Source organism: Conger conger, chromosome 2 (assembly GCF_963514075.1).
Source record: "Conger conger chromosome 2, fConCon1.1, whole genome shotgun sequence".
NCBI classification, from domain to species: domain Eukaryota; kingdom Metazoa; phylum Chordata; class Actinopteri; order Anguilliformes; family Congridae; genus Conger; species Conger conger.
Window position 1 is genome coordinate 32,056,033 of NC_083761.1, and position 20,333 is coordinate 32,076,365.

At 37.3% G+C, this 20,333-nt stretch overlaps 1 protein-coding gene across 1 annotated transcript in view; it reads right to left on the reverse strand.

The window, feature by feature from the left end:
• The window catches only part of myom2a (myomesin 2a), a 138,001-nt gene extending 118,982 nt beyond the window's left edge, over positions 1-19,019 (reverse strand). Inside the window, exons 1-9 of the mRNA XM_061229219.1 lie at positions 18,897-19,019; positions 17,330-17,459; positions 15,873-15,986; positions 13,422-13,563; positions 12,497-12,648; positions 12,216-12,308; positions 7,651-7,739; positions 7,195-7,245; positions 2,531-2,695 (exon numbers count right to left, since the gene is read on the reverse strand). Coding sequence (XP_061085203.1) covers positions 2,531-2,695; positions 7,195-7,245; positions 7,651-7,739; positions 12,216-12,308; positions 12,497-12,648; positions 13,422-13,563; positions 15,873-15,986; positions 17,330-17,430 — 907 coding nt within the window. The 5' untranslated portion in view covers positions 17,431-17,459; positions 18,897-19,019. The remainder of the gene's footprint in view (positions 1-2,530; positions 2,696-7,194; positions 7,246-7,650; positions 7,740-12,215; positions 12,309-12,496; positions 12,649-13,421; positions 13,564-15,872; positions 15,987-17,329; positions 17,460-18,896) is intronic.
• Between the last annotated feature and the right edge of the window lie 1,314 nt (positions 19,020-20,333).

Here is a 20,333-nt window from a genome sequence, read left to right on the forward strand (position 1 = left end):
GTCATTTATATCCTTTAATTAAAATGTTCTGGTCCCGAACAAATCAAGAACCAACCTAAATAGCTTGCAAGAAACTGGTTGGGTCTAGAGATGGGCATGATTAATCTACTTGTTTATTGAAATGGACACTTAACTTAATGTCTTAACCAGCTAAAGTTTAATATTTAGTATTTCAATTTTTATTTTTTTTATCCTGCATTTTAGCCTAACTTTTAATAAAAAAAAACATTCAAAAAGGGATTGAACAGTATTCTATATTTTGATGGGTAGCCTACAGCAGTGGGGTCAGAATTTCAGAGTAATTGACTCGAAAACCAAGCATACTAGGCTACGGCGACATTTTGAAGAGGGTAATCTGAAAAAACTTCCATGTAAATATGTTGCATCAAACTTAGTTTGCCTATAACAGGTATATAATATACACTCAGTGAGCACTTTATTAGGTATTTAATAGATTTATTTTTTTGGACTTATTAAGTTTCCTGCTGCTATAGCCTATACACTTAGAGCTTTGAAGTTGTATGTTCAGAGATGCTATTCTGCATACCACTGTTGTAATGTGTTATTTGTGTTACTGTCACCTTCCTGTTAGCTTTGACCAGTCTGGCCCTTCTCCTCTGATTTCTCTCAATAACAATGCATTTCTGTCCACAGAACTGCTGTTCACTGGATGTTTTTTGTTTTTCACACCATTCTCTGCAAACTCTAGAGACTAGGAGATCAGCAGTTTCAGAGATACCCAAACCACCCTCTCTGGCACCAACAATCAGTCCATGGTCAAAGTCACTTAGATCACATTTCTTCCCTAATCTGACATTTGCTCTGAAAAACATCTGAACCTTGTGACCACATCTGTATTGTTTTATGGATTTAGTTGCTGCCACATGATTGGATGATTAAATATTTGCATTAACAAGCTGGTGTACAAGTGGTCACTGAGTGTACAATGTAGATATAATGTGCAACAAAAGCACCATGACTAATGTCTAGATGAAGGAAAATGATAGCAATCCTCTCAGTTTAAATGCAATTTAAACGCAATTTAAACACAAGTGCGATTCAACTAGAAAAGAGCATATTGCACAGCATGTCACTTGTATCATAAGTGGTATTGCCAGCTTTCTCGAGACAAGGGACATCGCCATGAAAACAAACCCAAACAACTGGACAGGGTTTTAGGCTCGCGGACCATGGCAGGGAGTTCAATACCTAAATCAACTGTAAAATTGAATTGCAAGCTACTGTCCTTGACCAATAGTAGGTAAGCCATAACTGTGGAAAAACAGGTTGCTTGTTATATTTCCATCCAAACGAACGACCAGATTTCTTAAAACCAGCCGAAAACCCACAACTTCCCTTTTTTCACTTTGGAAAAAACAAGCGCAAAGCTGTTTTTCTGTGCCGTTCTTCAGATATTGTCCTATCAGCTACCTACACTCACCGAGCACTTTATTAGGAACATTTTTACTTTATTACACCTACTTATTCATGCGATTATCTAATCAGCTAATTGTGTTTCCGCAGTGCAATGTATACAAGCATGTAGATACGGGTCAGGAGCTTCAGTTAACTCAGTTCACATCAACCATCAGAATGGAGAAATAAGTGACTTTGACAAGTGGAATGAGGCAATTGTTGGAGGCAGACAAGGTGGTTTGAGTATCTCAGAAACTGCTGATCACCTGGGATTTTCACACACACTAGTCTCTAGAGTTTGCAAAGAATGGTGCAAAAAACATCATAGGAGAATGGCCAGACTGGTCAAAGCTGACAGGAGGGTGACAGTCACGCAAATAACCACACATTACAACAGTGATATGCAGAAGAGCATCTCTGAACACACAATGCATTATAACTAAGTGGATAGGCTACAACAGTAGAATACCTAATAAAGTGCTCACTGAGTGTATAGTCTTTTGTTATGTTATCTGCTTTTTTTGCCATCCGCTAGTTTTTCCTGAAATGGCGCCCCTATTGTGCATTAACATATCTAATTAATGTGCTTCCACTGAATTTTATTGTTTTGGCTGTGGTCCAGCTTATTGAATGCACAGCCAATTTCCAGGGTTCTAAAAATAGATTTTTAACAGGTAAATTGATTAAATTCCTTGTTTTATACTTATACCCTTTTCTTATATAGTACTCCATTGATTAAACTTAAAATAAGATACAAGCGAGTATATTATGTTAATGATCCACTTGCATTTGCTTTTGGTTTTGGAGGATTTGAAAATACATATACACTATTTGTTTTATAATAAATGCCTACAGTCATACACATCATCTGGATAAATGCAATGCCCTTCTGAGCTACTAACTTCTCCAACCAGATTCATTTGAAATTACAGTAATAGAATAAGGAACAACATACAAAGAATAAAACATCATTTCAGTTTAGTTGAGTTCAGATGACTCAGTAAACTAAACTAGCTGCAAGAACCATTTTGTCTCTGAATTAATTATCAAATCTGTTCTGTCTGGACCATACTGCTAATGCTTTCACACACACACTTAACCAATGTATTCTTACCATCTTTGTACCACATAATCTCTGGCTGAAGATTTGCAAGGTCAGGATTCAGAATCATCTTACAAACCAGGCTAACCGTGTCTCCTTCAGATCCAAATGTCACCCCAAACCTTTCCACGAAGGTGATCTCAAGTTTGGTATGTTGTATATTGGACAATGGAGGAACTGTATCAAGACATTAAGCACAATGAATTTGACTTAGATCAGAAATGCTACTGAGATGTTGACATTTCTACATTATTGACAAAGATTGATCATTAGAAGGGAAACTGTATCTACAGTGGTTTCATGTTTAATTTGCCGGTTTGCTTCTGCAGCAAGAATGCCGCCTGCCGGGAAATGCTTCGACAGTAGCATTGCATTGTAACAGGTGCAGCAGTGATTTGTAGCAAGATTACTCATAATCCATAGTGGTTTAGTGTTTGTTTTCGCACAACCACCATCTGGTTTGAAGGTAAGCACTCCAAACCACAGCTGAACAAGACAATTTCTAGTGCAATTGCCTACCATTATATCCCCTTTCTTGAAATATCTTGGTTTCAGTGAAATTATCATCAATTTATACACTGTAGTACAGTACAACCTACAGCTAACCTAAAGTGTTAACCATGTGTTTTACGCAGATTTAAGAAATTGTTTAAAAGACTACACAGTTCTGTTCCAAATTCCAAGTCGGAATTTCCCAGTTACACTGACACAACCACAGAAATAACATTACTTGTTAACTGTGCTCCCGTCTAGCTCTTCAAGTATAATATATGTCTAGCTAAATAGGTAGCTAATCTGAAAAAGTCAGTAATTGTGGTAGAGTATAATTAGTATCACAAATGTATCCAAATAGTCATTCAGCCTATTTAAATGGAGAAAAGTCACTGTGCTGTTTGGTATCATTGTGTGCACCACACTGAACATGGTCCAAAGAAAGGAGAGGAGATCAGAAAGAATAATAGACAAGCATGGTAAAGGTAAAGGCTACAAAATCATCTCCAAGCAGCTTCATATTCCTGTGACAACAGTTGCAAATATTATTAAGAAGTTTAAGGTTCATAGAACTGTAACCAACCACCCTGGACATAGCTGCAAAAGAAAGATCGACCCCAGATTGAACTGAAGGATCAAAGAGATACAAGCTGAACTCCTAGGTGAAGGTATGTCAGTTTCTGATCGTTTCATCTATTGCTTTTTGAGCAAAAATGGGCTCCATGGAAGAAGACCCAGGAGGACTTTGAAAGAAAAACATTAAAAAGCCAGACTGGAATTTGCTAAAATACATATTGACAAGCCACAATCTTTCTGGGAGAATGTCCTTTGCACAGATGAGTCAAAACATAAGCTTCTTGGCAAGTCACATGAGCTCTATGTTCACAGACTAAAAAATGAAGCTTTCAAGGAAAAGAACACCATACCTACAGTGAAACACGTAGGAGGCACAGTTACATTTTGGGGTTGCATTGCTGTGCCTGGCACAGGGTGCCTTGAATCTGGGCATGGCACAATGAAATCACAAGACTCAGTCATTAATTCATTCATTCATTCATTATCTTAACCTGCTTATCATGAACAGGGTCGCAGGGGGGCTGGAGCCTATCCCAGCATACATTGGGCGAAAGGCAGGAATACACCATGGACAGGTGGCCAGTCCATCGCAGGGCACACACACCATTCACTCACACACTCATACCTATGGGCAATTTAGACTCTCCAATCAGGCTAATCTGCATGTCTTTGGACTGTGGGAGGAAACCCACGCAGACATGGGGAGAACATGTAAACTCCGCGCTGTGAGGCGGCAGTGCTACCCACTGCACCATCTGTGCCACCAATCACAAGACTATCAATGCATTTTGCAGTGAAACATACTGCCTAGTGCCAGAAAGCTCTGTCTCAGTCATATATCATGAGTCCTCCAACAGGATAATGACCCAAAACACACAGCTAAAAGCACCCAAGAATGGATAAGAACAAAACATTAGACTATCCTGAAGTGGCCTTCTATGAGTCCTGTTTGAACATCTATGGAATGAGCTGAAACTTGCAGTCTAGAGAAGGTACCCATCAAACCTGAGACAGCTGGAGCAGGAAGAATGGGCCAAAATACCTGTGAACAGGTGCTCTCATTGAGAGCCTCTAAAAGTTGTGCAATAAAATATTAGGTTAAGGGTCCCATCATTTTTGTCTAATCCATTTTCATTTGTTTTATCATTTACAATATGATGTTGAATAAAAAATCAAAAGCAAAGCATTTGGTGGATATGGTGAATGCTATTTACTTTAGTCAGTTTCAAGTTATTCCTGAGAAAATTGTGCATTCTTCATTTTTTCGGAGGGGTACTGTATACAACAAAAAAATGTACAGTACGGTAATAATGCAATGTTTATAACTTTTCTACGACAGTTTATGCATTGCAGATCTTTTCCAGTGCAAAGAAAAAAGTTTACTTATCTACAAATATTGACACAATATGCACAATTTCCTACTGCAAATAAAAATAAATACATCGTTGTTTTTTTTTATCTTTATCTGTATACATATTGTAAAGTGTCTCAGGGTTGAGAAAAGCATTAAATAAATAAAATGTATCATTGTTATTATCATTCTTATATATTATTATATCTGATGTTACTGAGTATTTTGTATTAATTGTTGTATTGTTACTCAAATCAGGGGAAGTCTCCATCACTGCTAAAAAAGATTTTTACAAATTGTATTTGATTGATTTCTCAGATGTTGGCACGCCTGTCATTAATGGAAATGAAAGAAAATAGATTGATATCAAATATTAGTTTAAAGGACAATCTTTTAAATAATAGCTTAGCCTACCATTGACAGCTAGTTGTGGAAGAGGTAAGTCGGAATGCACTATTTACAGAGGACAATCTTATAGTAATACTAGCCTTAATTTTACTGCGCACAGTAACATTTTTCATGTTCCAGAGTTCTTACAGCTACCGAGTGCGTGACATCTAGTTTTCGACTTCATACAAATTGAAGATCCTTTCTTTGAATCTCGCAATGCTATCCATGCACGGCTGTGTAAATATTATGATGTATGAATAATATAAATGTCAGACACCGAAGATGATTGGTTCAGAGAAACAGGAGTAATTCTGTATTAACATGACCTCACACACGGAAACACACACCATTTATGAAAAAATGGATACTACACTGAATGTTACATTTGTTGCAATATTTCTTGGATACAATGCTATTGCATTGCTGATGTACAGTGAAGTAATAATTCCCCTCCCCCATTCTCCCCCAGAACTAAATTTCTTTCCGCAATCAAACTGAATAAATAAGAATCCGAAGTAGAAGTTATAAATAGATAATTATGGGCAAACGTTTTTGATTGTTAAGAATTTGGACCTTATAAATTCTGAGGCACACTTGAGCTTGCCACACAGCACACCGTTTGAAAACCACTGTTCTAATGTTTGGCTTGAGATACATTGAATGTCTTTTTTTTAAATACTTTGGGTACGTCTTGATACACAGCTTCAGTTGCAAGTTGAAGTTGCAATTACATGCAGATCTAGCATCAGATTTCCAAACCCCAATTCAAACTTTAACCATTGTAGCCTACAATATAATGCTAAGCTGATCCTGAACATCATTATTTGTGAAATGACAGTGATTGCGCTGGAAGAGTGCTCACATTTGCTACCTGGCGGTGGTTATGTAATAAGTAAGATCTCCCTAGGCAGAAGCGAAATATGAAACCACTGTGTAAACATATAATTCAATTTTTATGATGGTATGACAGGTTAATGGTTTAAATAAGAAAGAAATGGGTCTGTGTGATGATGAAAACAATGGCTGTTTTCCATTAAATATTGTACTACTGTCACACTTTTTTGACTTCAGCTTATTCGGATTAAATGCTTACATTGTGTGTACGCATTTTTAAAATCACAGTCAGTGCAGCCATTCCCTAGATATGAGGCAAAACAGTTTCACTGACCATGAATTTAAAAATGCCTACACACATAATTTAAGCCAAATAAGCTCAAGTAAAAAAAGGGTGACAGTGCTCCTTGAACAGCAGCACACTGTGTATGGGTTCATGTCAGTAAGAAGTAACACACATTACCCTAGCTCCTAAAACTGGCATATTAATATCAAGTATCAAAATATCGTCAGCTGTTTTCAGCCTTACTCGAGAACACAAACACATGCATACAATAGTAGCCACTGCTTATCATGCAGCCCAGGCTGTTATTTGTTGCTGTGACAGCTGGGCTCAGTTTATGGGAAGGAAGCAACACAATCCGAGGACCACGCCTGATCGCTAAGTAGAGTTTTTGTATCTCCCTGTGTCCAGCTCTTCTGTTCTTCCCGGGTGTGTCACTGCGTGTGACAATAGCCTACCCATTTACTGTGCAAAAGGTTTGTAAAAACATAATTGTTACATTAATTCACTCGTTTTTTTTAACATATAAGGCACATCACAATTTAATTTTATATTGAGATCATAAGAATTCTATGTATATGTCTGATATATCATTATATATAAAAGGGGCCATAATCATCTAAAAATAAATGTTTTCTACATTTAGTAGAACATACTAATCAATATATATATCATTTGTACAAACCTTTTGCGTATGGGTAATCTCAAGTGGAGACTGCCATGTAATGAATGTCCATGTGGTGTTCTTACCTTGGCAAGGGAACAGTAAGGGTGGGCTTGGCTCCTCATCCCCTGCAGCCCCTGTGAGGCATACATTTGATCAGCAAAGGGAAGTCATGGACGCACATTTCCGCTAGCATAGAATAATAAAGAACATTCACCATTTGTCCTTAATTTTACAAAGAAGCACAAACATTATCCTTTAACTTCACAGTTCTATAATCATTAAAACAACTTTGCAAACAACAATGTTGAGTTTCATTGCCAGTCAAACTTAAGGACAAATGGTGATTGAATTACAGTCCTTACAGTCCTGTGCCACTTGAAAGTGAATCATTCAAACTATCACACATCTATTTCTTCTTTTTATGAAAAGTAGCGTAGCACTCAAGAAAACACTGGCAATAAACCATGATTACGGGAGCAGGGACCTGATATAAGAAGGGATAATACCATTATCAATGGTGACCTGGAAGTAATACTTACGCTTTACCACCACAGAGGCACTGGTGGTCGCAGTACCATGCAAATTTGTGGCCATAGCTGAGTACTGACCAGAATCAGAAAACCCACACCTGTAAGCAGAAAATTCAAACACATTTAATAAAATCTGGAAATCCATTAATCAATAATAATGTTTTTTTGCAAATGACATAGTTGTTTGTCATCTAAAGAGCTGAATACAGAATACATAATTTATAACTAGCGACAAAATAAATGTTATGGGCATTACGCATTACCTTAACAGTACATGAAGGCTAGTAATTAATAATAGTTTTAATTCAGGGACTGAATTAATGTGTAGGGGCAATTTAGGAAAAGTAACACTGGGGATGTCCGGACAACACTATTGGTGTTAAATCAAGCTCTAAAACTGACATTGTGCATTGAAACTTTGCTCCTCCATTCTACAGCATTTAGGAGGATCTTCAGGCACAAATGACAAACATTTCAAGCTGCAAGAAGAGCTGAGGGTGAGAATAGAAGGAGAAATTTGACCTTCAGCCTGTCTGTACTATTTTAAATCCACCCCAATTTAGCTATATAGTTCTAAATGGCAAATCATTTTCAATCAAATCTCTTAGAATTCTTATGCCCTATGTCTTTTGGTCAAGACATATGGTATAAGAATGTCAGTTCCAGTGAATCTGTCATTTTTAGGGGAAAAGCTTGTGTTTGAATTGGGCATTAGCACTAGTTCTCTGACTGACTGTCAAACTGACAGCGAAGAGGCTCTGTGATCTTTAAGGAGGTTACAGATCGAATGACACCACGCTCAGCACTTTGGCATGAACAGCTGAGGATGTTGGGTGTCACCGTGTCTAGCTCTTGACTAAATTTGAAAGTGTACTTGCTGGGCCATTTGTAAGACTTGGTTTCCCAGATGAATGTACAAATCATATTAATATTGAGGTGGATTTTTCATTTTCAAAGTGACTAGAAAAATGTCTTGTGGAAAATTATTTATGTAAATTTTTACATGAAGTGGATTGCACATACAGTAGTTAAAAAGTATATTTGATATTATCTATGCAGGTTTAAGCTATTTGTTAAAATTAATACAGTAGAACCTCAATGAAACAAACCTCAGAGTCATTTACTGAATAAGATATGAACCTGGAAGTAGCATATGCAAATAAGCCTTTTCAATTCCTGATTATAAAAATAAATATCTCTGTATCTCTATCAGTGGTGTAAGAAAGAGATTTCCCATTGATAAAAACTGGGAATGCACCTTTCCTTAAAAGCCACCTAAAATGATTAAACTGTGAGCTTGAGAGTTTCTGTGTGAGCAGATTAATTAAACAAAATCAAAAGGACTGCCTTGTGTACAATTAAACATGTTTAGAGAAATTTTAAATTGAATGATTGAGACATATTTAACAGAGCTACAAGCAGCTTAAATTGAGTTGAGTGGTAAAAAGGGGTTTGCGTATCTGTAGACTACTGGTAGACTTCCTTTCTGCAATTGCTTCTTTTCTGATATGGGAAGGACCATCCTTAGCTTACCTTGAACTTGCAGTTCATCCCTTGTATCCTCTTTTTTAAAAATACTTTGTTTATTGGTTTTTGAAAAGGTATACAGATCATTGCACAGAAGAGGACTGTTCTAGCAGAAGACACTGCAGATTATACAGTTGCACTTATACAGTCTACACAGCCAACCCATCCCCTGCTTCCTCTTCCCAATCTATCCCACCCATCCATTAGAGGTAGGTTTGGAGAGAATGAGGGGAAAATAACAACAAAAGACAGGGTGTGAATTACAAATACAGAATATATAATATAGTATCATGAAGTTACTATATTATAGTCTAAAACCCCAAATTATAGACATTGGCAGTCGCTCCAAAACACTCCTTCACCCTCATGTTTCACCTATGGCAGACACATACACACATGAACATACTCTTACATACGAGCAATAGAAGCTGCAATATTGACTGTGCTTTCAATGGAGTTGTCACAATGTTTCTGACAACAAATAAGAGGTTTGGAACAGAAATATATATATAAAAGATGTTGAAACCCAGTATCAAAGGTTTCATTGATTACAGACACAATTTTTCATGATCTGAATAGACAAGTTATTAAAGAGAGGTAACACAAAACAAATACTCTTAGTTCTTTGCGTTAAAAAAGAGATAAAAACCCTGTCTGCTGACCCATGCAAAGAGAAATTGTTTTTTTCCAGTTAAAGATGCTGCATGACATCTCTGACTCAGTGGGGTCCATTTCTCCATGGGAGGGTGCGTGAGCCTCTTTACAGTTTAACATAATCAAGATGGGGGTTCTTCAAGAAGCTCTGTGCAGATTCACTATTTAGTCTACATGCAGCTGACTGTCTGATTAGATGTGCTAGTACTCTACCTACTTTCTTGTCATGTTCAAACCATTACTCCAGAGAAATGGTTTGAACATGGCTGTGTCAACTTTTCTTTATAAAGACCTGGAATGGGAGAATAAGAATATTCATGATCTAGCTGTAGAATTTGATGTGTTTCCCCTATCCGTGTGTAAGAGAATTCAGGATACCTTCAGCTCATCAAAGTCAGAATAGGTGAATTGAGTGAACAGAAAACAGACTATGGAGAGCACAGAGGGTAACTTCTAATTCACGCAAGAACCCGGATCTGTGCCGGTACCAGCTGACTTCGGCCCAGAATAGGGGCATACCCAACCCGAAGTCACTTGCTCTCTGGGTAGGGCAGATTTCACAAGAGAGATATTTTATCACTGATATGTAATATACAGTGCATCCGGAAGGTATTCACAGCGCTTCATTTTTTCCACATTTTTTTATGTTGCCTTATTCCAAAATTGATTAAATTCATTTTTTTCCTCCAAATTCTACACACAATACCCCATAATGACAACGTGAAAAAGGTTTTTTGAGATTTTTGCTAATTTATGAAAGATAAAAAACTAAGAAATCACATGTACATAAGTATTCACAGCCTTTGCCATGAAGCTCAAAATTGAGCTCAGGTGCATCCTGTTTCCACTGATCAACCTTAAGATGTTTCTACAGCTTAATTGGAGTCCACCTGTGGTAAATTCAGTTGATTGGACATGATTTGGAAAGGCACACACCTGTCTATATAAGGTCCCACAGTTGACAGTGCATGTCGGAGCACAAACCAAGCATGAAGTCAAAGGAATTGTCTGTAGACCTCTGAGACAAGATTGTCTCGAGGCACAAATCTGGGGAAGGGTACAGAAAAATTTCTGCTGCTTTGAAGGTCCCAATGAGCACAGTGGCCTCCATCATCCGTAAATGGAAGAAGTTTGGAACCACCAGGACTCTTCCTAGAGCTGGTCGCCCGTCTAAACTGAGCAATCGGGGGAGAAAGGCCTTAGTCAGGGAGGTGACCAAGAACCTGATGGTCACTCTGTCAGAGCTCCAGCGTTCCTCTGTGGAGAGAGGAGAACCTTCCAGAAGGACAACCATCTCTGCAGCAATCCACCAATCAGGCCTGTATGGTAGAGTGGCCAGACGGAAGCCACTCCTTAGTAAAAGGCACATGGCAGCCCGCCTGGAGTTTGCCAAAAGGCACCTGAAGGACTCTCAGACCATGAGAAACTAAATTCTCTGGTCTGATGAGACAAAGATTGAACTCTTTGGCGTGAATGCCAGGCGTCATGTTTGGAGGAAACCAGGCACCGCTCATCACCTGGCCAATATCATCCCTACAGTGAAGCATGGTGGTGGCAGCATCATGCTGTGGGGATGTTTTTCAGAGGCAGGAACTGGGAGACTAGTCAGGATTGAGGGAAAGATGAATGCAGCAATGTACAGAGACATCCTGGATGAAAACCTGCTCCAGAGCACTCTTGACCTCAAACTGGGGCAACGGTTCATCTTTCAGCAGGACAACGACCCTAAGCACACAGCCAAGATATCAAAGGAGTGGCTTCAGGACAACTCTGTGAATGTCCTTGAGTGGCCCAGCCAGAGCCCAGACTTGAATCCGATTGAACATCTCTGGAGAGATCTGAAAATGGCTGTGCACCGACACTCCCCATCCAACCTGATGGAGCTTGAGAGGTGCTGCAAAGAGGAATGGGCGAAACTGCCCAAAGATAGGTGTGCCAAGCTTGTGGCATCATATTCAAAAAGACTTGAGGCTGTAATTGCTGCCAAAGGTGCAAACAAAGTAATGAGCAAAGGCTGTGAATACTTATGTACATGTGATTTCTTCGTTTTTTACTTTTTAATAAATTTGCAAAAATTTCAAAAAAACTTCTTTCATGTTGTCATTATGGGGTGTTGTGTGTAGAATTTTGAGGAAAAAAATGAATTTATTCCATTTTGGAATAAGGCTGTAACATAACAAAATGTGGGAAAAGTGAAGCGCTGTGAATACTTTCCGGATGCACTGTATTGGTTCTGGCTAAACTAGACTCACCTGGACTTGTTTCATTGAATATTCCATGTATTCCATAAATAAACATTTATATCTGAAGATTGTGTGAAGTAACAATGTTGAGTGAATGTTGGTTTTGCTAGCTTTTTACCAACACCTGTAGATTACTTTGAAATGAGGTACCTGCTTATTCCCAGACTATGCACTCCATACTTGCTCTTCATTGTGTATTTTCCAGGGGCCTTGAGTCGATCAATTACTACACCATCCTTAAGCCTGAAAAACATGGAACATATGGAAAATATAGTGGAATTACAATTGAATTGTTACAATACAATTGAAAAGGCTATTGAATTTATCACTAGGGATATTTCAGTATAATTCAGGGTGATGAAATCACATCAGAAATGTAAGGGATTGAGCTTGTGATGTACATGTGATATTAACTGACAGAAGAGCCCTACCATTTCACAACAGGAGTGGGGTGGCCCTCCATGGTGCAGAACAGCTTTACGGGCAATTTCTCCCACACGGTATGGGACCTCAAAGACACCATGAAATCAGGACTCCTCCCCTCCTCCTCGTGAAAGTACTTCCTGGCAGACATCATTTTGGCCTGTTGGTAGCATGATATACAGGGCAATATTTGTTTAATCTACAAAGAACCAAAAGTAGTGAAGTACACTACTTCATGTTCATATACACTTACTGCTTGCTTGGGAGATTAAAGACAACTTGTGGTTCCCATCCAAAACATGAGGTGCCTGCCAGAACAATGAGCACTGCAATCCCAGTTTACTGAATCCCTCCTACAGTACCAGTCAAAAGTTTGGACACACCTTGGCCTTTTCTACTTTTTCTGATTGCTCAAAAACAGTCTGGAGCCCCCTCAGTATGTTCCTGACAGAAAGTGCCCTTGCCTCTTACTTACTTTTATCCATGCTGATTCACCAATCTGCTCCTGGAGGGCTGATGTGCTATTGAGCTATAATGCACTGTAGATACCTAGCAGATTAGCAAGCTAATTTAGCACCCAAGTGATTTAACTTGATATGACACTATATTTAAAATCTAAGGTACATGACTGGGACCTAAACTGTTGGTGGTTCAAGATGGTGAGGAATGCCATAAAGAAGCAAAGGATCACAACTTTTAGAATTGCAGAGATTGGTTACATCTTGGGGTCACAAAGTCTCAAAAAGAACCCAAAAAAGGCATCTCCATACCAACAAAGCACAATGCACAAAACCAAGCATCTGCAGTTTACCAGATGTCATTGGAGTAGCTCATTAAACAATTACAGATGTAAGTTCTTGTAAGTTGATTTACCTTGAAAAACATTAAATATATACATGAAAAACAGACAGAATCATACAGGCAGGCCTTTACCTCTCTCTGAATCTCTAAGCTTTCCACTTGCCGATGAGTCGATTCTCGCATCAGATGGACCTCGTACTCCAACTCAGACAATACTCTTCCACAATGGATGGCACAGCGTTCAAACTCTTGCACCTCTTCCTCTTCACCAGTTCTATGTACACCCACACACATGCACACATACACCCACACACATACATTGCTATCACAATTGTTTCAAAAAAGCGATATACATTTTTGACCATCAGTAGACAAAAAATATATATTAATTGTAAAGTGTTTTCTGTAGCCCTATTTGCTGGAAAACTATATAATATATTTACAACAGCATATTCTTCTTCGATTTGCTTTGATTTAATATAGTTTGTTGTATTATGCCAAGCAGTCTGATATGTTATTGTATAAATGTGGTTTCTGAACCTGGGTCCCAAACTGAAGAAGCTGACAGGCTAAACACTACACTAAATCAGTGGATTGAGTAAACCCATCTGTCAAGCAAATATACTCTTCTCCTGTCAGTTAAATTCTGCTTTAAAATCTTCAGCACCCTCTTTGGAGATTTGATTTTAGTGTTCAGAGGTATGTACATGCCATGAGACTGGGTCAGCCTACACATGCCATTTACAATATATTTGTTTCTATATTATTTTTTAAATATACACACAGTACCAGTCAAAAGTTTGGATACACCTTGCCCTTTTCTGCTTTTTCTGATTGATGACAGAAGAAATAAGACATCAAACAATTCACATGTGAATTCACATACCTCAGACCCTTTAATCCAAAACCATTTAATCCACAAATGTTTTCCATACTGTATCAACATAATTTACAGCTGAGTCCCAACCCCCAATTCCCTTAGAGATCCAATTAAATTGGATCCTAAAGTATCGCTTAGTATCGCTTGAGATATCCAGACTCTGGTGATGTTGATAGATTTCATGGCATACAAATATATACCAAATACAAAACATGACTATTTCATTTGACTTTATGCTCATTTGCCTCAAACATTGAAACGTATAAAAAGTGTTGTAATTGCTACATGGTAAAAATTTATAAATGTATAAAAATGCTCTTTAATAAAAGTTGAGAATCTTCGTATTGACCACATGAGAATTGTTTGATGAAAGAGAGAAAATAAAACATTAATCAGAAAAATAACAAAAAAGGCTCCAAAATGTGTCCAAACTTTTGACTGGCACTGTATATATTTGGTAACCACTTATTACACTGATATTTAAAATGTTATCAAAGTAATTGTTCATTTAATCCCTTCAAGCACAAAGTTCATTTCCCAGAAAATACATATTAATTAATTCACCTTTGAATTCTTTTGCTTATTAGAACTGCTTTGTTACTAACAGCCTAGTGAATCTTTACTTTTATTTCAGAAAGATTCAGAATTTGCACAGATGTTGCTATCACAACAATATGGTGAGTTTGAAACAAACACAATCTTGGCGTATTTACATTGTATTTGGTTACACATTTGGGCATGGTTTCATACAGATAATTGCACAGCAAAAACATGAGCAAGTCAGATTTGAAACTTACTGCTGTGACGTAAATATATTTGGACATGTGAATGTAGCCTATATCAGTTGCACATAGACCAAAGGTTGTATTTGGTTTACACTTGTCCTTTTAATTATGGTTTTTCAAGATACATAATAAAAAATGCATGTCTCAGAGCTAACTGGAGTACTGTGAAAATGTCTGAGGCATATGTAAAAACATTCCATCAACTGAAGATGCTTTCAAAATTCAATTCGAGGCACACAGTCCTGCAGTTTTATAAGAGAATTGACTGGTAGGTTGTACCAAACATATTGAAGAACTTGCCACTGGCTCTCCATCTAATCCCCAACAGACTTGATCAAGTTTTTTGTTTTTTTTTATCAGAAAAGTGGTCTATTACTTAATATGTTACTTCATTTAACAAAATACCATAACATTTTTATTCTACAGACACACTAATGCAGACAAAACATTTTCAAAGATCAAGGGTGCCTAAGTCATTGTACAGTAGTGTAGGTCCCAGTAGTTCATACTGATTGGCACATTATGGAAAATTATGGTGACAATGTTACAAGTGTGCAACAGTGTTAATAAAGGATTATGCAAAGCAAAATGTTAATGAGATATTGCTTTTAAATTAATAATTTAAGTGGACCAGCCCACTTAATGACAATGTCCAGTCATTTGAAAAACTGGAGTAGTTTCATATATGTTACAGATAATACATGACTGTCCTATCCTGCATCTCCACTATAACAATTTTCCCTGTTCCTATACAACATCACATGGATCAATGTGCAGGATTCGGTCCTGTAGGCTTGACTTGCTGTCCTTTAGGCATCCAGTTTGACTTGCCTGACTTCTACCCAGTATTCACTTAAAATAGACAATCATGCATCCCCCCCCCTCCCGCCCTAAGTGAAGGAGTACTGGGGAACCAACCTCTGCCTAAATGTGGGCACGTTGTAGACTGGCTCCTCCTTTGTAGGTTGGACAGCCTGGGAAGCTTTGGCTGTGACCTGCTTGTGGCTCTGTGATTTTTCAGAGTGTGTTTTTCTACAAGCAAATGCAAATGTTTAAAATGAGCAATAATTATCTCATATTTTATGAAACAAAAAAGACCCACACAAGATATCAGGACTTCACCTTGATCTTCCTCCTACAGTTGCAATAATTTCAATATTAATCTGTTCCTGTACAAAAAGTTAAAAAACAGTTTAAGAAAAACCTTAAAGTAAATAGTTTTTACGAGTTGAACAAACTAATTCTTAAGAGAAAAGGTTTTTCTGTGGCTATTGCAACTGAAAATTCTTTTTTCAATTTGACAAAAAAAAAGTGCTTGTCTTCCTTAAGCTCTACATCAGCATCCACCTCAATGAATACAAAATTGTGATGCTTGGCATGGCTTCAACATCTTCCTTCCATACTTGTTTTATGCAACCATGGTGCTCACTCCCCTCCATTGGCTCCAAATTTCTGGTTGTGTTACAGAAGATTCAAAATGTTTTTCTTGCTTACCGCTTTGTTAGTCAGTCCTGTATATGTTCAATCAGTAATTTACTAATACAATCCTCAGTGCTCTTGTAACCACCATCTTCTGAATAACATAATTCCTTATATTTGTTCTTCTGTTACTGAGTCATTCTTTCTGCCCCCAAGCTCCCCAAAGTAGAATGAACTACCTGCCAAAAATAGGTCTGTAGGGACTCTTATAAGCTCTCAGTATACCCTAAAGACACGCCTCTAAAACTATCTGCATTTCCCCCTATAGAATTTCTCTGTCATGTCTGTCATGAATTACACATGTCAGAAAATTGTCATATCTTTCTCTTTTTGTTTTGCTGTGTTTTCATGTAGTTAATTTGGGATGCATTATACTTATGGACTTTCATTTTTGTGAAATTGAATGTTTTGTAATCAGTGTACTTATAAACGTTATTTATCCTAGATTTTAGTATTTTAATGCATTTCACTGAATGCATTTTAAGTTGTTTTACATGGACAGAGCGGTTAATTAAAAAAGAACAGATTTATTACAGATGAATAATGTGTTTGTATGAATAATGGATCTATCATGACTTAATTTCCCAACACTTATCTTACAGTGGTTATCCTTTATTTTTCAGTCTTGGAGTATTTGGTGACTGTGAGTATCTGTGTGAACTGGTAGTGACAAGAGTTTGTTTTCACAGTCCAAATACCAGAATTCAATTTGAAACAAAGCTATTACTATGAGCACATGGAATGCTGATTTTTCGTAGAAGATAACATAATGTGTTTTGGAGAAAGAAGACAGGCAGACAGAGTCAGAGTCAACCAACAACGTCGTCTGTCAGGGTAACATTAAACATATCAAACTTATTTTTAAAAACATATCAAACTTTTTGGATTTTACCTACCTTGAGTACTTCTGGGCAACATATTTCATTTCAGTGCTGCGATAATCATGGGAAAAATGCTTGTGCTTCCGCTGGTGAAATGGTAAAGCCTTAGTAGGCATGGCTGAAAACCTTCAGAAGACCTGTCAAGCTAGGGGGAAAGGCATAATCTCTTTAAATGACAACGCACTTCAATATACACAAGAGTTAGATATCTAAAATCACTGTCTGGAGACTTTTGTGTGCCATATCCATCTTCAGCAGAAGAGCTTTGTGCAGTGACGCACCTGGTCCACATTGATCATGCCAGTGATGATAAACAATAAGTTGTTTGATAGAAAGATAAAAGGTATTTTGTCTAAATTTGGAGGGTGGACTCTTCACATGTGGTGTTTTTTGTAGATGTGGTAGAAAGTAAACTCTGATGGTCTTTGCATAAAGTATCATAAAAAGTATGGGAGCAGCCTATAGCCTAGTGCCTTAGGCACATGACTGGGACCTAGATGGTTGCTGGTTCATGGCTGGGCCCTTGAGCAAGGCCCTTAACCCCTGCATTGCACTGCCCCCTGCTTAGTCTAATCCACTGTAAGTCACTTTGTATAAAACAGAAACATATATTTATCTATTTTTAGGCAGTGCAGACAATAATACATCCAGCACTAAAACAAGACAATTCAAATAATTCATACCTAAAATTAGAATTATCCATATACTGTCAAATAGTTATGAGAGAAAGTTGGACAAATCTGTGTAAAAGCCATAGTTCTGCTGAAGTTCATAATGAAATAAAAGTTCTGTGGTGATATTCAACTGCATTATTTAATATTTTTCTGAAGATTTTGAATAAAAATACAGCCATATACAATTGTTTCAACAAATCTACAAATACTTGTTATGGCTGACACATATAAGCTGCCAGCACAAGATAATGTACCAGCAAAATCTCTTTGTCCTTTGGCATCAATATGTCCTGGATGACCTTATTTAGTCTTCTCCTTTGTATATGTTTTCTTTTTAGCTACACCACATTATTTGCTGAGGTGAATAACAGTGGTTTTTAAGGTCACATATTACATAAAATAAACAAAATGATGTACTGCTTCATTAGTATAAATATCCTTTCTTTACAAATTTGATGACAATGGAAGCAATGAAAAACATCTAGAAAGCATTTGCTTTTATTCCGGTGTGCTATCCCCTCAAGAGTTATGCCTCTTTAAACAAATTTCCTCATCTTCTCGAGTTTCACAAATGGTTTTCTAAAGAGGTTACATCATGAAGGTCAAGACAAAAATTCCTGATGGGGAACACCTCATTTTACCTCACCTCAAAAAGACATGCAACAATAACTTAGCTTTTATTGATATATATATCCACATTCAAAAATATACATTTGCTTGAGTTGGCAACATATTTTCAATATCTACCTCAAAAGCATCTACCTTAACATGTTTGCTTTTCTAAAGCACTGACAATTAAATTCTTCCCAAACATTAATGTTACAAAGATCAGCTTTTTTCCTCAGCAGCACCTGCAGGAATCTTTAATATTCAGACTGATAATATAGCACAAAGGAAATCTGACTTACCCCAAGAGAATAAAGAACTGCAGAGAGGAAAGCATCAGCCAGAGCCCACTAGGGAGTCACTTGCTGATTGAAAATATTACCCACACACTTAAGGAATGCTATTCCTCTTGCATCCCATTTATGGATAGGCATAAGACTATATATAGCATTTACCTCAGCATTCCATTTCATTTTTACTGGAAGCAAAAATTGTGTCAGTATCCATGTACACTTAAGAATCCAAATAAAAATATATAAATGTTCTTGTATATATTTAACATACACCAGCAGTTACTGGTGGATCTATATTGATATGATGTGGTGAGGGCATGGTGCACATATTTAATGTGAAAGACAATATGTTTGAAATGTAGACACTTCTCAAAAGAAGATAAAAACATTATAATGCTACATAATGACCACAATCCTGTATGCAAGTACATGTGAATGTGGCAGAAATTAACTACTATGATAATTTTCTAAAAAATCTGTGACCTGTTTCATAAAGTATGTGACTATTAAATGTATCACACATCAAATATAACAAAATAACATTATTTTAAATAGGTTTACTTTCCACTGTAACACTGCTGAAACCTTTTTAGGGTTCTAAAAAGAACCCATGGCCTCAGTTAGAATACTTGCCAACAGCTATTTTTAACAAGTGATTAGGTTTTCAAAAATGGTCTGGTAGGTGACAGATACCCGTGCCAATTACACTAGCCCCACGAGCAAGATGTGTGTCCTTTGATAAATAAGTTGGAAAGTATGGAAATTAAATCACAAAATATGACTTTTCCAAATGGACCTATCCTTATGCTAAATGGTTTTAACTAAATATGTGTTCTACTGAAAATAAAAAAAACTACATCAAAGCTGCTGACTTATACATATTTTATATGGTGTCATATTGCTGACCTGCTTAGCAAAGTCCACAGCTGATCCTGAGTTATACACACATGTTTTTTTTCACTATACTGTTATTTAAATACATATACACAATAACAGTGACTTATACATTGAGACGAGCCATGTTACTAGCATTTTGGCTATTGTATTATTTGCATTATACTGCTTTTTTTCCTGTATAGCATTCGCTATTTATTAGCACTTGATAAATGGGTTCAGTTGTCTCACTCTCATAACTGCTTGGGGTTTCAATCACTGTCCATGTTGCTATGCAGCCATAGATAAATCCCCAATCCCCAATGTCCCTGATAATACTTGTTGCTCCCTTCCCTAACAGCCGACTCAATGTTCCCCTCTCCATAGTTGCAGCTTGCCCCGAATCCCAGATGCTGTAATCTTAAATATGTTGTCTGGCCGCCCTTTTGATGCTGACAACTTCTGTCCTGCCGTCGACCGCCTAGTAAGACGGAGCAAATCTTTGTCCCTGCTCTAACCTCTCCCTTCTCTGATTTTTCTATTTCACTAGGGGACACCACAGTAACCTCATCC